Source organism: Camelus ferus, chromosome 12 (assembly GCF_009834535.1).
Source record: "Camelus ferus isolate YT-003-E chromosome 12, BCGSAC_Cfer_1.0, whole genome shotgun sequence".
Taxonomy (NCBI): Eukaryota; Metazoa; Chordata; class Mammalia; order Artiodactyla; family Camelidae; genus Camelus; species Camelus ferus.
The window spans coordinates 42,458,392-42,479,083 of record NC_045707.1 but is presented as its reverse complement, the minus strand read 5'-3'; the positions used below and the strand labels follow the sequence as shown (position 1 = coordinate 42,479,083).

General features: G+C 32.6%; 1 protein-coding gene across 5 annotated transcripts in view; it reads right to left on the bottom strand.

Annotated features, from left to right (window-relative positions):
- The window catches only part of ANKS1B (ankyrin repeat and sterile alpha motif domain containing 1B), an 860,521-nt gene that overhangs the window by 739,629 nt on the left and 100,200 nt on the right, over positions 1 to 20,692 (bottom strand). For all 5 annotated transcript variants that reach the window (XM_032493560.1, XM_032493561.1, XM_032493562.1 and 2 more), the window contains exon 2: positions 7,071 to 7,151. In XM_032493560.1, the coding sequence (XP_032349451.1) occupies positions 7,071 to 7,151 (81 nt within the window). The remainder of the gene's footprint in view (positions 1 to 7,070; positions 7,152 to 20,692) is intronic.

Sequence of the window (20,692 nt, the reverse complement as noted above, 5' to 3'; positions counted from 1 at the left end):
AAACATTTATCTAATTTGATTAACTGAATAAGTTAAATAAAATAATTAAAAGGATAATTCCTCCCATCTTTTTAAAAAGGGAGGGAGATCTTTCCAGATAACTCATGTCTGAGATTTAGTCTAAAGGAAGAGTTGAGGTACAAGCAAACTCCCTGTTTACAAAAAAAAAGTTATCATACCACTAAGAGATATTTAGGGAGTTTACACATCATTCCTATAGAGAAATGGATTAAGAGATTGAAGATTCATATAAAAGAGAAAGCAGACAGCACAGTAGGAAAGGGACCCTGTAGTTTAAGTCCAAGTCCCCCCCCCGCCACAAAATTTAATAACTTTTCAGCCATGGCACACCAAATACTTTGAATGTGTGTTGTTTATACTTGTGCACTCCTTTGCCTTCCTCCTCCAAGCCTAAGAAATTATTTCAAGAGGAAAATTCATTTATGAGACAAGTTCTACCACTGACACAATTTCTAACAATAAGATTTCAGAGAAAATAAAAATGAATCTCTTTTTAACATTCTTTTCTAAAACAGTATTATTTTATAAGATCTGAAATTAGAAGACTTGGATTTAAGTCCCAGCTATGCAAACCTCCTAATGATACGATCCTAGAGTATTATGTAGTCTCATATTTCTTTTTCTTTCCTGTAGAAAATACTATAATAATAATAATAGTGCCTATTGCTCAAGACTGATATGAACATTAAATGAGAACATAAAATAGAAGCCACTCATTAAACAGTAAAACACTATACAAATATTAGCTCTCGCCCCAAGTAAAAATAAAATCCTTTAAGTAAAAATGCTTGTCAAATCACCTTGAAAAAAAAAGTCTGAAAAGCAGAAGGAAACCTGAAATTTGTCCAGTTCCTATGCTTCTTCTCACCTCTCTGCCAGGTAAGAGTTGTTATATAGGGTCTTCTACTCTGAGAGAAATAACTTACAAAGAGGTGAAAATGATTCAATATTTATGAATTCAACAAAAGCAGCTAAGAATCAGAAGTTCTGGTGTAAAGTCCCAACTCTCTAATAATACTTACTAACTTGATTGCCTCGGACAATTCAAATAACCTCTGTCTCTCCTTCAGATATTGTTAAAATAGAATTTAGAGATTACATAATGCTGCGGGTCTCAAAATGTGAATCAAATGAGAAATAAATATGACTATAAAACTGTATACAATCAAAAACTATTCTCAAAGCTTTCTGTTGCAATTTTGAACAATCCTAGTGATCTTTTTTTAACTGAAATTTATCAGCACTTAAATAAAAGGTAAAATAATACCAAAGGGAGTACAGTTACACCTGGATGTAACAAGTAGAATTTATCCTATTTAAAAAAAAAAAGCCTTCTCCAAACCAAATTCATATATCAGAGGAAGATAGTTACATGAAAGGCTTTAATTTCATTTCTCAATGCCTAAGCAAATAAAAAAACATTCTGAAACTTCTAAAAGCATTTCCTTTCTAAGAGGAAAGAAGAAAGTGTGATGGGATCATCAGTACTATTTTCTTCCACTCTCACTCAGACCATTCAGTTTAATATGTGCTTTGGCTCAATTTTTTTTGACACTTTCTAACAATGTAAGTGATATGCATTGAATTTTTCTTTATCAGGAAAATTTATGATATGGTGAAAAAAATGAGTTAACTTCTTGATCATTTGTATTGTGAAGTATTACTACCATCTAGTATCTAAATCAGAAAAGAATAATCTGTATGTTTATAAAATTATTTTTGGTGAATACTAAGATCTTAACTAAATACTATTGTTTTTACTTAAGTTTTTTAAAAACTTATTCATTTTATTAAATAAGTATCTTATTATATTTGTTTATTTTTAAATTGAAATTTGTTTTTTAAATTTTATTTAAGTTGAGTCTTTCCTCTTATTCAGAGATACTGGCTAATGAACTGGCTGAGCTCAAATTTCTAATGTGAAAACATACTTGTGAAATACAAAGTTATATCTTTTAGTGCCTGTTGGTCTTACTGAATCTTAAGTAAAATATTAATCAACAAATTGTCATTAATCTTTCTTATGATGCATCCATGTATATCACAAGTAATATATATTACACAGGCCTTTTTCATCCAGGATCATTAAGAACAAATTAATTCCCAGGTACTTTGTTTAGTATCTAAACAAGAAGGCTAGTTAACACAAGAATTCCACCAAATCAATTTTTTTAAAATATAATTGACATATAACATGATTTTAGTTTGAAGTATACAACATGATGATCTGATATATGTATATATTGCAAACATAATAAACTTATTTAACATCCATTTTTCTTTTTTACTTAAGTTCCATCTTTTATCTTCCAGAGGTATCAAGAAATGAACATGTTGACTGTGCTTGGTTACCTGGCTTGAAATATTAAGTTATATTGATGAACACTGGCTATAGAATAGCAAGCAGGGAAGTAATTCTCATATCTGAAACCTAAAGTGGTATTCTTTCTTAACAGAATTTGATAAATAAGAAATGCTAAAACACTAAAGTAAATGTGGTTGATGAGATCACAGGAAAAATAATTCAGTTTCCCAGGAGCACAACAAAATATCAATATATATGTATTTACATGCAATATAATGTGTATGTGCAGTCGAACTGTAATAATTCTACCTAATAAAACTGAAAAAGAAAAAAACAAAAAAATCAAATTTAATAATAATCCAATTTAAATCATTGCAACATTTTGTAGCTTGAGGCTAACATATGTAAGTTCAGGTAAAAATAGGAATTCTAAAAGTATTGATTTTTGCTATTATGTTTAATTTGTTTCATTCTCTGATAGACATAAATAATACTTCTCATTAATATGAAATGTCTTTTAAGAAGTTCTGTGTATGATCTGATCAAAATTAAATTAATTGGGAAGGTTCAATATAACAAATTTGTTTACCTCAACATCAAGTTTCCCTATAATTAACCAAAGATACTCATTTTGTTCTATTCTCCTGTGCTTAATAGTAATCCAAAGAATTTTGAAATAAATGCAAATCATCTTCATATGGATTTAGTATTAAAAAAGTAATAAAATTCTCAAATTCATTATGGCCATTTTAATTTCAGACTTTCTTGAAGATTTTATCTCTTCTTAATGGGAACAAAGTTGCAAATATGTTTGACTTTAGGACAATACATTCCATTTTCTAGCTGAAGCTCCTTTATGTACTGAATTCACTCTCATAGATTTCTATAGTGAATAAAGGCAAATTTTAACTAGTTAATATCCCTATCCAAGAATGAAGCAATCAACTAAAAGATATTTATAGGTTATTCAAAGAGCAACTTCATGGACTAGATTATACAAGTCTTTAGAGGAAATACCTTTCTTTCATTAGAAAACCTACTCTGAGCAAATCAGATAGCTTACTATCTGGATTCTAGATCCACTTTGAGAAACAATTTGGATTATAGATAACAGAGTCTAGGATTCAAGCATTAAATGTCTAAAGAATGAGAAGCAAGAATAAAAAAATTTTAACCCCACACATATCAAAGTACATACATATTTGAAGGATACAATAATAATTTAGTACTGACATTTTTCAAAACAGTATCCAAGAATCACAATGTACTCAATATAGTTTAATGAGATGAAACTTAACCAAAAAAAAAAAAAAAAGAAAGAAAAGAAAAAGAAATATGCTAAGAGAAGGAAAACTGAAATGAAATATGAATACACAGGTTTAGTAAAACCTTATAGGGAATGATAAGATTATTATTTTAAAAGACAGGAGGAAAGGACAGAAGAAGAAAAAGAAAAGAAAAGAGGGATGGAAGGAAAGGCAGAAAAATGGAAGGAAAGAAAGGAGGGAGTGAGGAAAGGAGTGAGGGAAAGAGGGAGGAATAGGAGGGAGGGAGGGAAGGAAGGAGAATTGGAGGGAGGGTAGGCGGGAAGGAGGGAGAAAAGACCCGCTGATTGCTATTCAGAAGAGAATTAAAGGAATCTAATCTGCAGTAGAAATATGTGAGAGAGACAATGAATCCTTTATATTTTAAAAGAGGATAAAAGAGAAAGAGAAATGGATAGATCTCTAGCCTATCTATTGAAATAATTTATTTATAATCATTACTAGTGAATTTCGTTCTACTGACCATGTTTTTCTCTATTGTTTGAAAGTAATAATTTTCTAATTTGTAATTGCAAATGACTCAGGAAGTCACCAATAGAGTACATTTTCTATTGTGCCCTAATTTGGCTAAGCAGAGATGAACTGTTAATTATCAAATAATGTACTTCAACAAAATGCTGCTCCATTCGCGGATTAACAAGCAGTGATAAACAAGAGCTCCTGATAAAATGTACAAAATAAAGAGGATACAGCCTTAATTTGCAGTGTAAAGGCCATAGGTTATATACTGGGGGAGGCGAAAAGCATGTGCTAAAATAAAAGAATAAACTACAGGACCCTGTAACATTAATTCCAGTTCTATAATTTCATGAACTTCAGCCTAGAAATCATAGTGTTTATGGAAACAATCTAGAGCTGATGGATATAAGAGCAGCAGTAACAAACACAGAAAAGATGTGTTTCTATGCTGCCTGCTAAGGCTTGCTTGGGAAGAATAAACACAATCAACTGACCATTACCTATGCTAAGTGAGAATAGCAAAGACAAAGAAAGGTAAAACCATTATCTTCTGGCTCTGAGGTATATTCTGTGACACTTTTATCTCCTTCAAATATCTCTTCTTAAGCCAATATTTAAATTAACATTACATGAGAACATACTACTTGATGACAATGGGAGGCAGCCTAGAAATACATAACATGACAGAGAAAAACCAATAAGAATTCAGAAAACTTATGTGCATACAGCCACAAGGGGAGATAATGTAAAGTACTGGTAAAAAGTATACATGTGGAACTAGAATACTTAGACTGTAGATATAGCCCCAGCTTAATATCTAAGTAGCCACTAAGTCACTTATCCAGAGCAGTCTTTTTTCTCCAACTGTTAAATGAGAACAGTGAGGAAAGTAGAGTAGTAATCTCTAATTTTAAAGGTCTTTGATAATTTAAATAATTTAAAATCAAGACATCTTATACTCTAGATGAAAATCCAAATTTTAGAATTATAGCATCATAGTACATAACTGAGCCACAAATAATAACGATAGTATATCATAAAATGTTATAATAGGAAGGAATAATGAAAAATATTCAGCCAGTGTTTTCAGTACATTGAACTGAGACCCAAAGAGCTGAATTAAATGGCTCAAGGTCACGTAACCAGCAGAGAGGGAGGGATGGGATTAGAATTTTCCTTTTTTTTCCAATGCCTACAGAATGACACTAAGTAAAATCTTTCTAGAAAGTGTTAAAAAGAAAAGACAAATGAGTCCTTTAGATAAAAGCAAAGCAGAGACATACAATTCTCAGAGAACATCTGCAATTAAAGAGATCTTAAAAGGTATATAGTCAAATCCCCCATCTCTTTGTGATAATTGTAATGACTGCTATTCAATTCACCTAAATTTCCCTCACTTTGCACACTGCCAATAAAAACTAAAAATTATGTAATAGGCCTCAGGGAAATAAACCTCAGTGGTTAGAACTTCACTGAAAATCAAGGAGGGATATGTTTGTTGGGGGACAATATTATTTGCAGAAGTCTTTATGATGTCAAGCTGAGATAGACAAGAAAAGTAGTATAGCTCAAATTGTCAGGTTCAAGATCTTCTATCCATTAGATTTGATAGTCTGTCTTTCCAACTGGAACTAAGAAATATGGTACCACCCTGAATCCACAACTAGGATGGCAGAGAAGATATCAGTATTGTATACCCTGGGCTAATTTAATTGACTTCGCTCCTGATGACCCAGGTACAAAAAAGAATAAATAGCAATTCCTTTAAAAGATTCAGATGGTAGGGATCTGGGCACATTTTCCACTATACAGAGGACAGCAATATAGCTGAAAAAGAGTCAGCAAAATAAAAAGTTCTAAATTAGATGGTATATAAGTTGATACAATATAGAACAATGGCTGGATGAAAAGAAGTGTAATTTGGAAATACTGATACTAATAATCTAAGTGATAAAACATTATGATATTTTACATAATCCAGATGATTCTTCAAACAGAATGATAATATTAGATTTATGCAGTAAGTTTTAAGATAAAAATGTAATAATGATAAATAATGACAAAAATGATGTTTCTTGCATAAGAGCTTTAAGCCCATAAGATTTGATTGAGTATAACTAAGTCCCTTGTGTCTCAATTCACAGAATAAAAGAAATGTGAGGTGGGAAAGTGAAAGGGAACTAGCATTTTTAAGGCAGTAACTACCACATCTAAAAAACTGAAGCGAAATTACAAGATCCAGATCTGAAAAGACTAACTTGAATCATTTAAAGCAAAGGAAAAAAAGATAGGAGGGGGAGACATCTGAAAGGGGTCACTTTTCCTTTGATGACAGAGAGTGGAACATTTGAATCATTCAGAGGACTCCTCACATTTTGACTCTGTCACTAAACCATTAGGTTACCTGGCTAAAACACTGTTAATAAAGTGGTGGTTAAGGCTGTACATTCTTTCACTCTCCAAACTGTACAGGATCACATTATTTGAAACATAATTCCATAGATTAAAGAAATTCAAAACCAGAAAGGCCATCCGTCAATGACAAACAGAAAGCATTTTGGCTTAATCTGAAGAATTTTGAAGTGGTTCATGTAAATGCCCACAGCTTGTAACAGCAAGACTTTATTAAGATTTCATTCCCAGTGAATAATCCCATACTTGGTGAAGACACCCAAAAATCAGGGAAGTTTAATTAAGTAGTTTATCCCACTCCCTCATGGTCCTGTCTGTTCTTCCATTTTCCCTGTGTGATATTTGACATGATTTACACTCTGCACATAATCATCCTCAGCAACATTTCTACCACTTTCAACTTGTCACTGTTGACACCTCGTGCCTCTCCAAATTCACCTAAGCCCAGGGGACTCATGGCAACATGAGACAGGTATCATCAGACACAATTAACTTCATCACAGGTAACTAAATACACAAAGACCCCAGTCCAAATAAATGGCACTTACTTATGTCCATTTAAGGCCGCATGGTGTAAAGCAGTGTAACCCGAACTGTCTGTGCAGTTCACATTGGGGCCTCGCCAGATGCTGCAAATAAAGCATAAGCGCAGAGTTAACGGTTAAGCAGAATCGTGCTTTGAAAAACAAAAAGCCTGAGAGTCCCACAGTCAGAAGCATGATGCACACGAAAATTTTAGTCATGTAGGAAATGATTGCCACCTTTTATGCATTCCCCTCAGAACAGTAACTTCATTTATTTGATGCAGGAAAATTATTAGGGAATATAACTACCTTCAGAAATTATTAGCAAATGTAGGCCCACTGCCATGCATTAAATTTGTACCCCAAAATTCCCTATCACTTTCTATCATTACTTAAATATTGGACGCAACTAACATTCAGCTACTATATTCTTTACCAAAGAATAAAGATTTATGACACCTGCCTCCTCCCTTTTAACACATTCTGAGATGACAGTGATTATAGTTATAAGTTATAAGATATTTTTGCATATGGGAAGAATAGAAACACTTTTTGCTGTTCCATTGCTACCAAGAGAATATAATAAGTATTTCATTCATGAAAATATAATTAGTTGGATTGTCACAAACCATAATAAGATTCTAACAGTTCTGAAGTTATTATTTTACTATATATGTTCTGAAGATAACACATAACTATATGAAAGAGTGAGTACACTCTATCCTTGATCACTACAGTTACACAAAAACTATGTATAGCTTTTGAAAAAATAAGGCACTGAAAAACAATTTTCCAAAAGTACACCAAAAAAATGACTTTATCTGATGTTATCAGAGCCATTAAAACTAACATCTAATGACAAACTAATTTAGGTATTCACAAAATATTTACTATATACTAATTGTATGTCACATATTAAGCAAGGCATTGAGAATACAAAATCATAATTCAAGGTTCTTCTTTACAAGAAAAGACTCTAATGGGGAAAACAGACAAATAACTAACAATTCCAGAGTAGTAAGATAATTGGGTATCAGAGAGCATACAGGCATCTCTGAGAAAAGAATAGCTATTCCAAACAAGAGATCACAACCAACTTTAAGGTGAGATGATGAAAATGAGTAGAATGCATTTATTTGATAGTTATTAAAGGGACAAATCAATAAGAATCAGGCATCAACTGAAGGAACAAAAAAGTAGTAGCACAGACTGACTCAAACTTCAGGCCTAGACGACTGGAAGGAAAATGACAACATTAACAAAGATGTGAAAAAAGAAGCAAATCTGCTTGGGGGAAGACATTGCAGACGAAGAGCAAACTATGACTTCAGGTCTGGAGACCCAATTTTAAGTAACTGATATACTTACATAAAAGTAAGAATCCCCAGAAGACTACAAAAATATCTAGTTAGAAGTTAGACTACCTGAGTTCAAAACTCTGGCTCCATTACTGCTGGGGGTAGCCCTTGATGAGGTATTTAACCTAACTGAATTTCAATTCCTCATCTACAAAATAGAGATGATAATAATAGTACTACTTTATGGTGTTGTCAGGGTCAATGAATCAATACCCATAAAGCACTTAGGGCGGTAGTAGAACATACTACTGGCATCTATTATGTTTGTTAGAACTAATTATTATTAAATAGAAGGTAAAACCATGGGAGTGCCTGAAATCAGACTCTGTATGAGGGAGGGCATTAGACTTAAATACCTCAGTGGAAAATGTGTATATAGGGAAAATGTGTACATGTGAAACCTTCTCTCAATGGTTGATATTAGTTTAAAAGTATCAATCCCTGGTTAAAAAAATTGAAACCTGAGTTGGGTAGATAGTTCGAAGTACAAGGCAACTCAAAGCCTGAAAACCTCCCAGACCTCACTGAAACTGTCAGAGAACTTATATGAAAGTATACAATGAGAAAAAGAAAAATGAGAGAAATGTGGGATAGACAACAGAACCATGTTTAATTAACAGTACATAAGGGTCCAGCAGAGGGAATAAGTTGTATGAAGGACACTGAGAGTTGTTCTGGAATAAATAAAACCAAGAGAAATCATTTTACATTTTAAAACAGGAAATTGTTCCAAAAAGAAGAGAGGTCAAGTTAGATGAGAATTAAACAATTTATTTGGAAATAAAGAAGGTCTTGAAGCAACTAATATCCAAACATAATTAGTCAATTGCAATGTTTTAACTTTATTTCAATCCAGTGGTTTCTTTCATTTAATGGGAGCTTACCTCCTAAGTATTAAAAAAAAGTAATAGTTAAACCAGGAAAGTTATAAAATGTGCATATGTTTTACAATTTCATTAAGATTGTTAAGCTTTTAACATTCTTTTTTTTTTAAATCAATCATTGAAGCATTTTCAATCCCCTATTATATTCTTAAAATTGTTGTACTTTTGTTCCTCCTGCTAAGTTCATCTGGTCTTTCCCTATTAACTTCCCACCTCTGTGCTTTTAATCATGCCCTTCTACTAACCTATAATAGATTCTCTAACCAATTCATACCTTACCTTTCCTCCAAAACCCAGATGAAGATTCACCTACTGCAATAATTCTTTCTCTAAACACTCAACACAACAGCTACTTAATAAATGCATGCTAAATTACATAAATTTAAAAATTAAATAAAGGATTATTTTTAATGAATAAATAAGCCATAGGTAAAACAAGTGTTAAAACAAATGCACTGTACTTATTTTAAATAATCTATAAAATAATGAAAAATAATCCAAAAGAGTCTAAAGAAAAAAGCAGAAAAGAGAAAGCATAGTTGAGACAAATACAAAACAAACTGTTACAAGCAGATTTAAACATAACATATCAATAATTACATTATCTATCAATTTTCTAACCACCTCAGTTAACAGTAAAATCATCAGAATGGATTAAAGAAAGTAAGACCCAACTATAAGTCCACTACAAGAAATTCATTTTAAATATAGATACAAGTATGTTAAAAGTAAAGGGCATAAAAATCATATTAACACTTAACAAAAGAAAGCTGAATAACTATACTAACATTGGACAAACCAGATTTCAGAGCAAAGAATATTACAAGGGATTAAGTCACTTCATAATGATAAAGAAGCTAATTTATCAGAAGAACATAATAATCCTAAGTGGTTTTTTGCATCTAATAACAGAACTTCAAAATACATGAAGCAAAAACTGATACCACTGCAAAGAGAAATAGACCTACCCACTTATACTTGGAGATTTCAACACCCCTCTCTCAACAATTAATAGGACAAGTAAACAGAAATTCAGTAAAAGTAAGTCTTGACTAACACTACCAATCAACCTGACCTAACTGACATTTACAGAACACTTACCCAATAGCAGCAGACTACATTTTCAAGTGAACAAAGGACATTTATCAAAATATATCATACTGTGGATCATAAAACAAATCTCAGTAAATATAAAAGATTCAAATGACAGAAAATATGTTCTCTGACGCCAATGAAATTAAATTAAAAATCATTCACAGAAAGGTATGTTTAATATCCGTAAATATTAGATAACTTTCAATTGAAGTCAGTGCTCATTTACTATTCCCAAAATCCTAGAGCCCTTAAGAATTATGCTAAATCTACTCTGTCTGTGCTCATAAATAGAACAAGAAAGCTTGGATGACAGCACAACTGTCTACAACATGATTTACTGAATATTTTAAACCCACTGTTGAGACCTACTACTCAGAAAAAAAGATTCCTATCCAATTGTTACTGTTCAGTCACAATGTACCTGGTCACCCAAGAGCTCTGATGGAGGTATACAATGAGATTGTTGTTTTCATGCCTGCTAACACAACATCCATTCTGCAGCCCACAGATCAAGAAGTAATTTCAACTTTTAAGTCTTATTATTTAAGAAATACATTTCATAAGACTATGATACCTCTAATGGATCTGAGCAAAGTCAATTGAAAGCCTTCTGGAAAGGATTCACCCTTCTGGATGCCATTAAGAACATTCATGATTCATGGGGAGAGGTCAAAATATCAGCATTAACAGGAGTTTGGAAGAAGCCGATTCCAACCCTCATGGATGACTTTGAGGGGCTCAAAACTTGAGTGCAGGAAGATGTGGTGAAAATAGCAAGAGAACTAGAACCAGAAGCAGAGCCTGAAGCTGTGACTGAATTGCTACAATTTCATGATAAAACTTGAGTGGGTGAAGAGTTACTTCTTATGGGATGAGCAAAGAAAATGGTTTCTTGAGGTGGAATTATTCCTAGAGAAGGTGTTGCGAAGACTGTTAAAATGACAACAAAGAATTTAGAATATTACATAAACTTAGTTGATAAAGCAGTGTCAGGGTTTGAGAGGACTAACTCCAATTTTGAAAGTTCTACTGTGGGTAAAATGATATGAAACAACACTGCATGCTATGAAGAAATTGTTCATGGAAGAAAGAGCTAATGAATGGGGAAAACTTCAGTGTTGTGCTATTTTAAGAAATTGCCACAGCCACCTCAACCTTAAGCAACCGATACCTTGAAGAGTTGGCAGCCATCAACATTAAGACAAGACCTTCCACCAGCAAAAAGGTTACAACTTGTTAAAGGCTCAGATGATGATTATCATTTTTTAGCAATAAAGTATTTTTTAACCAAGGTATGTACATTGCTTTTTGAACACAATGGTACTGCACACTTAACAGACTACAGTATAGTATAAATATAACTTCTACATGCACTGGGAAACAAAAAAATTCATACAACTCACTTTATTGTGATATTTGCTTCATTGCAGTGGTCTGAAACCGAATCCACAATATCTAGAAGGTATGCCTGTATGCACTGCTGGTCTGTTCCTAGGGGTTCTCTTATATTCACCAATTTCTCTATTGTGGCACTAGAATGAGATTTTTTTTACTATTGTTCATAGTCGGCGGTACATAGATTACATTTCACAGCTTTTTTCCGGCAAATCCCTCTAGATGCCTATGAAATGAAGACTACTGGCATGAAAATATTTATTGTATAATTTTAATAGTAAAAAAGAGAAAGCTCATGAATGCCCATCAAAAGGGAAAACTTTATTAGGACTTAATTACACTACAGAATATTGCAACTATTAAAACAAGTAAGTTTGATCTATATGTACTGGCCTTGAAAACATATTAAAGGAAATAAACAAGCTGCATAATATTGTGTATGTCAATATCCTAAATGCTTTACATTAACTCATTTATATCCATACATCAACTATGAGACAGATACTATTATAATTCTCATTGTAATGATGAGAAATATTTGCATTAATATAAAAATGTATGCAAAATAGTTACTTCTGAATTATTTGAATAGTCAAAATTGTCATGTATTTTTCAAGAAAAAATTTTCAAAAAAACAATCAAACATGAGAGGAGAAAAGATAGGTTTGCTCTAGATTATGAAGAACCTTATAACATGCTAAGAAGCATAGTCTTTATTCTGTAAGCAATTTGGACCTAGGAGGTTATCAGAAAGATACTAAGCACGTTTCTGGATCTGGTCAGTGTTTTAAAATGAGAGCTCTAATGACAGCTGGACGGTGAACAGAGTGAACAAACTGATTGCAGGGAGTCAGGTTTGTAGTCTGTTTCAACAATCTAGGGAGGAAACAAAGAAATCTGAACTAGTGGAGATACAGAGGTAAAGAAGAGGAAGGAAATTCAAGCAGATATGTCTATTTTATAAAACCCACGGGAGATGGTATCCATATGGATAGGATATGAGTGAAAGAATAACTGAGGTTTGTACCATGTGTGAAATGCATGGATGATGAGATATCTCTATTAGAGAGAACTGCAAGGGCAGTGGTGTCTTTGGGGGAAAGTCAAGTTTCGGTTAAAACTGACTAGAACACTAGGTTGCTCAGGAATACCTCCAGCAAAGAATGGAAAATAAATGAGGAAATACTATAAATTAGCTCAAATTATTTTTAAATTTCCTGCATGTTATTAGACCTTATAAATATTTAGTAGGGGAAGATACTGATAGTTATAATTAAAATAAGATTCAAGGTCTATAGATTTCATTTACCTATACCACCTCCATTTCCCATTATCAGAAAAAAAAAATGAATTAATCACAATAGGAGCATAGGGGAAAAAATCTCCAATGTATATCTCCTTTCCTAAACAGAATGGATGTGGATATATCTTTTTTTAAACAAGGAGGTTTAGAATAGAAATTCAGAATGCATATAAATATATTCAACTGCTTTAGGCACATATACACATATCCATAGAACATCCACACACATTTGAAAAATTATAAATAAGCCAGACCCATATCTTCCAACTGAAAACTTAATTTTAAAAAAAAATTTGATGTTCAAAAGCTCAAGCTTTGAACTAATGCTCTACTTCATTTCAACTTTCTGCACTGCACTCCTCTTGTTTCTCAAAGATAATCCTCAAATTTAAAAAGAGGGCCTATATTAAAACATTGATTAACTTAAGGCTGTTTTATAAAATGCAAGAATTTCTGAGTATCTTTAAGAGATGTCTTGAAAAAGTTTTAAATGCTTATTACATATTTATTCCCAAAAAGGCAGTTTATAGATACTTGGTCTAATTTACACTAAATTCCATCTCCTATATGTACCTGTGTATATTTTTTAAATTTTATACGTGACAATTTTTGCCTAGAATGAATGCTCCGAGACAATATGAGATCCCCAATTATCAAAGATTTAATTTCTTTTGTTATACTACTTGTACTAATGTAACAAATTGGATTAGTATGTTTTAGAACAAATATAAGCAAAATAGGTTTTCCACGGAAATTTCAAGTAACCTGGAGATTGATTAGTGAGACTATTTTATTTGCTAAGCATTCACATATTAAAGGTTACTCCTAAATAAACTAAAAGTCTGATTTTCTTGGGCCTATATTCATATGTATAGCAAATAAGATTTAAACACAGCTAATCCAAAAATTGATCATCATTATACCCTCTACAAATCTCTAGTTGCCAAGCAAAACACTGATTTGGGTGGCAACTGTTATTATTCTCATACTCTCTGCTTAGGTAACAGTATTTCCAAGGGTGCTGTGGTAGTCAGAATAATGGTATCCCAAAGATGTCCATGTTCTAATTGCTAGAATCTGAGAATATGTTATGTTGCATGGCAAGGGGGATTTAAGGTTATAGATGGTGTTAAACTGCTAATCAGTTGACTTTTCCTGGATTTTTTTTCCCTTACAACCCCAATGGCTAAAACCACTAAAATAACGAGAGTATGACTCTTGTCGATGAATTAATGGCATGGTTGTTGGGTCTCACCATTTAGTATGATGTTTGCTGTTGGATTCTCATGGACACCTTTTCACCATATTCAGGAAGCTTTTATTCCTTCGGTAATGAACAAAAAGAGGCAGAATAACATAGTGAATAAAAGCACACTCAGAATTCAAACTGCTTAAGTTCAAATTCTGCTTCTATTTCTAACTGCAGGAAAGATTATGTAACCACTCTGTGCCTCAGTTTCTTCATCTATAAAACGTACGTAACAATAACAGCTACTTCATAGGGATGTTGTAAAGATTACATTAGCTAGCCCATGTAAAGTGCTAGCACATTGCCTGAAACAAAGTAATCATCATTATTTCTGTAGGAAGAGTAAAGAAGGAATGCTGTTATGACTCATTAAATTTATTTAGATCTTTCAGGATGATAATGAGTTTTCTCTTTTAATACACTAATATATTTAATTCTTGATGAGTAACATCTTCATACTCCTGAAAGTAAACATGTCTACCTATGGTATACATATTTTAACATAATCCTAGATTGCTATTTGTAATTTAGGATTTTGTACCCATATTTATATGCAAAATTGGTCTCCAGTCTTCTGGTCTCTTTTATTTCAGTTTTGCTATCATGGTTATGCAAATGGAAGAGTTTTCTGCCCTTTTTTTTGTTTTTTAAATTCCAGAATAAATCTACTAACAGAGAAAGTGTCTGTTACCTGAATATTTGAAAGAATAAACATGTAAAATCATCAAGGACTAGCACTTCAGTGGAGTAAATCCTTAAAATTACCAGTGTCTTCTATTGTTACTGACCTATCAATACAATCAACTTTGTCTTGCACCAATTCTGTCATTTACATCTTTCTAGGAAGACAACTATTTCCATTTAGGTTTTCTAATTTTATTGAACATAAATTACACATTTTTTTTATTTATTGTTATCATCTGTATCTGCAGTTCTATCACCATTTTCATTCCTAATGGTCTGTATTATTTTCCTTTCCTTGCTTTGCCTAGGTGGGTCTATTTTATTGTCATATTCAAAGATTCAATTAGCTTTATTTTAATCAAACATCTACAGGATGTGTTTATTTATTCATGTATTTGTTTACTTTCTAATTTAATACTTTCTGTTAACTGTAAGAATTCGATATCTAAGTATTTATTATGTCTTTTTTCTAGCTTTTTGAGTTGAAATCTTACTTCATTTAAATTTATTCTTATTTAAAAGTAAAAGCATTACAGGCTATGATATTTCTACTGAGTATAGTTTTGTCCACATCACTTAGGTTTTGACAAGTCATATTTTCATTTCAATTGTTACATATACAGTTTGTAATACCATTTCATTTTGTTTTGTTTTTTGTGAGGGGAGGTAATTAGGTTTATTTATTTATTTAATGGAGGTCCAGGGAATCTCAGGACCTCACACATGATAGGCACGCACTTTACCACTGAGCCATACCCTCCTCCTGTAATTCAGTTTTGATTTCCCTTTTACTTTGAAAATTAGTACACATTTTAAAATTTTTAAGTACTTAGATTTGTTTTCTTTTAATGATACATTTCTAGTTTTGTCACATTATAATCACAAAATAATTACTCAACTTCAAATAATTTCTTTAGCTTTTCTTTGAAAACTAGTATGCAGTTTTCTTATGTTACATGAGCAGTGAAAAATACTGTTTCTAAAAGTAAGATGTACATTTTTCAAGTTTATTAATTGCATAATTCATACCATCTATAACCCTAGTTTGTCTATTTCATCAAACACTGAGAAATGTTACCATGCACAGTATGTCACTGTGATTGAACTATTATCAAACTTTATATTTATAAATTTGCTTTACATGTTTTGTTATGTTTCTTGGTTAACCAAAAGAATGATACATCATATTTATACATTATATATTTTGTTATTACAAAAAATCAATTTAATTTCATATAATGGTCACCATCTTGAATTATATTTTGTCTGTCATTAATATTGCTAGTTCATCTTCCTCTTTGTTTACATTTAACCAGTATAGTTTTGACTACACATTTATTTTCCTTCTATTTGTCATTTTATCTTGGCTGTATCTCTTGAAAACATCATAGATGCAGTTGGCTTTTTTCATTTTATAATCTCAGAAACTTTGTCTTTTAATTTGTTCACATTTGGCATTATTCCTGTGGCTATATGTTATGTAATGTCTTTATTATCCTGTTCTTTTTGCCTCTTCTCTTTTTTCTGTTTTCATGATCAAGTTTTCTTTATATCTTTATTCTTCACTAGTTATTTTTCCTTAACACTTTATTTCTACTACATCATTCCCTTATTTTTGTGCAACTACATTAAACAGGTATTTCTTATTGGCATCAAGAATTAAATTGTAACTATGCCCATCCTTAACAAAGTACAATTTATATCATTCTTTTCTCACTTTCACCCCAAAGTCTTGGTCAAATAATGTGGAATTTCAATGCAGTATTACTATTATTTCCTCTTTATGACTTTTATTTCAGAAACATTTCCTAATAATTGTGCTATTTTACAACCATATTATCAACAGTGATTTAGGTTTTAGTAGTTTCACGCTTCCCATGGTTTCTTGTATATTTAACAAGTTTATATGTGATATGGTTGATATCTTTTGCTGCCTTGAGGTAAACAAAAGTCACAAGGATTACAAGGATAGCCTTGTTGGTGAAAGGCACAGGTATTGGCATGAGATTCTCCCACCTCAGAGCTGCAAGATGTTTTTAAAGTTCAGAGTTAAGAAAGAAGAATTGGGAGTGTAAAACAAAAAATGTTGTTCATCAACCAGTTCTATAAGGATTAAATTATTAGCCAGTGTAATTGCTGACCAACAGTGTACCCTAAGAAGAATTCAGGATGAAAAACAGGATGAGACCCTCTGTGCTTTGGAAAAACAGTCCCCTTAGTTAAATGTGTACATCAGGAAGAAGTTCAATAAACTCAGACTCCTGTGTCTTCCATACATAGAAATGCACTCAAATCATTAATTTGAGATATCTATTCTTTGTTACTAGCAGTAATCTTTTACCAAGGTGTATGCTTGACTTCATGTAGTCCCTAGCCAAATCATATATATATACTGGCTTCTCCTCTATCTCTTAAGAGCAGTTTTCTCATAGCTACAGAGAGCCTGTCTCTTGGGCTATTAGTCCTCAGTAAAGACCCTGAATAAAACTTACACTCACAATTCTTGTGTTGTGCATTTTTCTTTTAAGTCAACAGGAGCATGATGTAGTCACATCCAGAGGAATGTAGCTTTTGTGCAGAGAGGCAATCTGCTTTCCTTACCTCCTTTAGGTGTAGGGGAAAAACACTGAATTGACTTCCCTCCCCAAAGCACAGGAAAAGAGGAGATTAAAAAAAAAAAAAAAAAAAAAAGTTGGGAAGCGTGTGTATGAAGGAATAACTGACAAGTTCTATCCATGGTTTAACATTCTCTTTGTTGACCTAGCCCAGAGCTTCAGGAGTTGAGGCAAGGTGGGAGGTGATGAAATGGCAAAATGTCAGACAGCTTATTTTCTAAATATATGGAATATGGATTCTGTCCAGATCCAGGGGAGCCTAAATTGGGGTAGCAAATAGTAGATGAGAATGGGAGCCACAGGCAAAAAATCAATCAATGCAGCAGGAGGTAAACAGACATTAGAGGAATACAGCCTGGGACTACCTGTTGGGTATAACAACGTCTATCTGTAGGAAGCTATTGACAAACCAGTTGAAGAGTAATGACAAGGGCAAAAGGGTAAGAAACCTTGCCACAGGCTGTCACGCTGTATAAGAAGACATCTTTAGGGCGTTTGCCCTCCTCCAGCAAAGCAAAGGGAGGATTCAGGGACAGAGGGAACAGGAAGGTAAGGGGAAATAGGTCTGAGTTACCTGTCTATATATTCCCCTCCACACTAAGCTACTTACATAAAGGGAGAAAGCTTTGAATGAAACATGAGAATGAAGTTTTCAAAGGGACAGGACCAACAAAATTGAAGACCTTAACTACTATATATCAAGACTTACTGTAAAAGAACATAGTTCAGACAGTGAGGTATCGACATGGGCACATAATTAGATCAATGAAACAGAACAGAGCCCAGAAATAGAGTCCAATCTATACGACCCCTTTATTTACAACAAAGGAGATACAAAAGTGCAATGGGGAAAGCATAGTCTTTTTGTTAAATGATGCTGGGTCAATTTGATGTCTATATGAATAAACTGAATCTTAAGCTCTACCTTGAGCCATACATAAAAATAAATTCTAGATGAATTACAGATCTAAATATGAAAAGTAAACCAATGAAATTTCTAAAAGAAAACATAATAGAATATATCCATGATCTTCAAGTAGAATAAAGTTTCTTAACATACAAAAAGCACCATGAAGAAAAATATCTGACTAATTGGACTACATTAAAAGAACTGTTTTACATCAACAGACACCATTAAGAGAGTAAAAAGACAAACCATAGAATTAGATAAGATAATTGTGTGTATGTGTGTGTGTGTATGTGTGTGTCTTTTTAACAAGGGACTTGTAATCAAAACACATAAAGAACTCCTAAATATCAATTTTTAAAAATTTTAACAGCATACAACCCAATACAAAATGGGCAAATACTGAACAAGTATTTCAGAAAATACTCAAATAGCAAATACATACACAGAATTGTTCAATATCATTAATGTATCAAGGAAAATGCAAATTAACACCATGATGAGATATCACTACATATCCACCACAATAACTAAAATTTAAAAACAGACAATACTAAGTGTTAACAAGGATGTGAAGCCACTGGAATTCTCATACACTGCTGGTGGAAATGTAAATTGGTACAAACACTAAAAAGTTATTTAATAGTATTTATTAAAAATTGACATATGCATACCCTATGACTAGCAGTTCAAGAATTCTTACCTATGTTTACCAAAAGATATGTACAAGCATGAACTGCACTATTCGTAAAAACCAAAAACTATCCATCAATTGTAGAAAGGATAAAATGCAGTATATTCACAAAGTAGAATACTATCCAGCAATAAAAAGGAACAAACTATTTTTATTTTTCAAAAATGACTGAGTTTTACAAACAAAGCTAAGCAAAAGAAGTCATATATAAAAGAATCATATGGTGTATTACATCTGAGTTCAAAATGAGGGAAGCTACTCTACTGTGTTAGAAGTCAAGACAATAATTACCCTTATAGGGGATAGAAACTAGAACACAGCACAAGTGGAGCTTCTGGATAATGTTAGTAATATTTTATTTCTTAATTTGCATTCTGGCCACAGAGATGTAATGATTGAAAATTCATTGTATTTTAAAATTATGTATGTATTTTTCTTTGTGTTTACTTAAATGAAATGAGCAAAAGTAAGTCTTACTAGCTGGAATGTAACTATTTTAGTAACAGAAAGTTAAAATTTATAGAATTAGATTTAGATGTCATTAAAGAGTATGCCATTCATTCAGCAGGAAAGATAATTTCTATAGAACACAATGGTAACAGAAATTGGAAAAATACAATTGTTTTGTAAGGCTTATATGTCATAAGAATTTTCAATCATTTCAGTTATATTAATTTATCTTTCCTTTACTTGAAATATTGATTCTAATTCAACTTCATCTGGCCAGAGAACTTCCTTGAGGAATTTTGCCTGAAATATCTGTCTTGATACCTCTTTTGGGTACCTGGACCCAATTCCATTGTGTGTGGGGCAGTGGGGGAGGAGGGCTTCCCACGCAACATCAAACATTTCTTGACAGCAGAGTATCTGATAATTAAGCTCAATTCAACTCAATTCTGACAGTATCTACCCAGAGATAGCATCATATTTCACAGGTAAAGGGGAAGTCCCACAAGACTGCCCTTCACGGCAGACATTAATCCCAAGCCAATTTTGTTACCAATCAGCTACAAATTGGAGATTCCAACAACCTCCTCCAACTCAGGAGGCCAACTGCAACTCCAGATTATTACCCATACTTCTGACTAACTGGTTATAAATCAGAGGTTCTTACAACCCTCTCCTTTGCTTCGAGTAATCTGCTAGAATAGCTCAGAACTCATTTCACTTACTAGAACAATGGTTTATTATAAAATGATATAGCTCAGGAAAAGCCAGATATGAGATGTATAGGGTAAGGTGTGGGGAAAAGGTACAGAACTTGCATGCCCTCTCCAGGTGCACCACTCTCTCCAATCTCCATGTATTCAACAACTTGGGAGCTCTCCAAACCAAGTCCCTTAGGTTTTTTATGAAGGCTTCATTACACAAGCACAATTGATTAAATTATTGGCCTTTGGTGACTGATTCCTCCAGCTCCTCTCCTCTCCTGAAAGTTCCAACCTTCCAATCATTTGGCTAG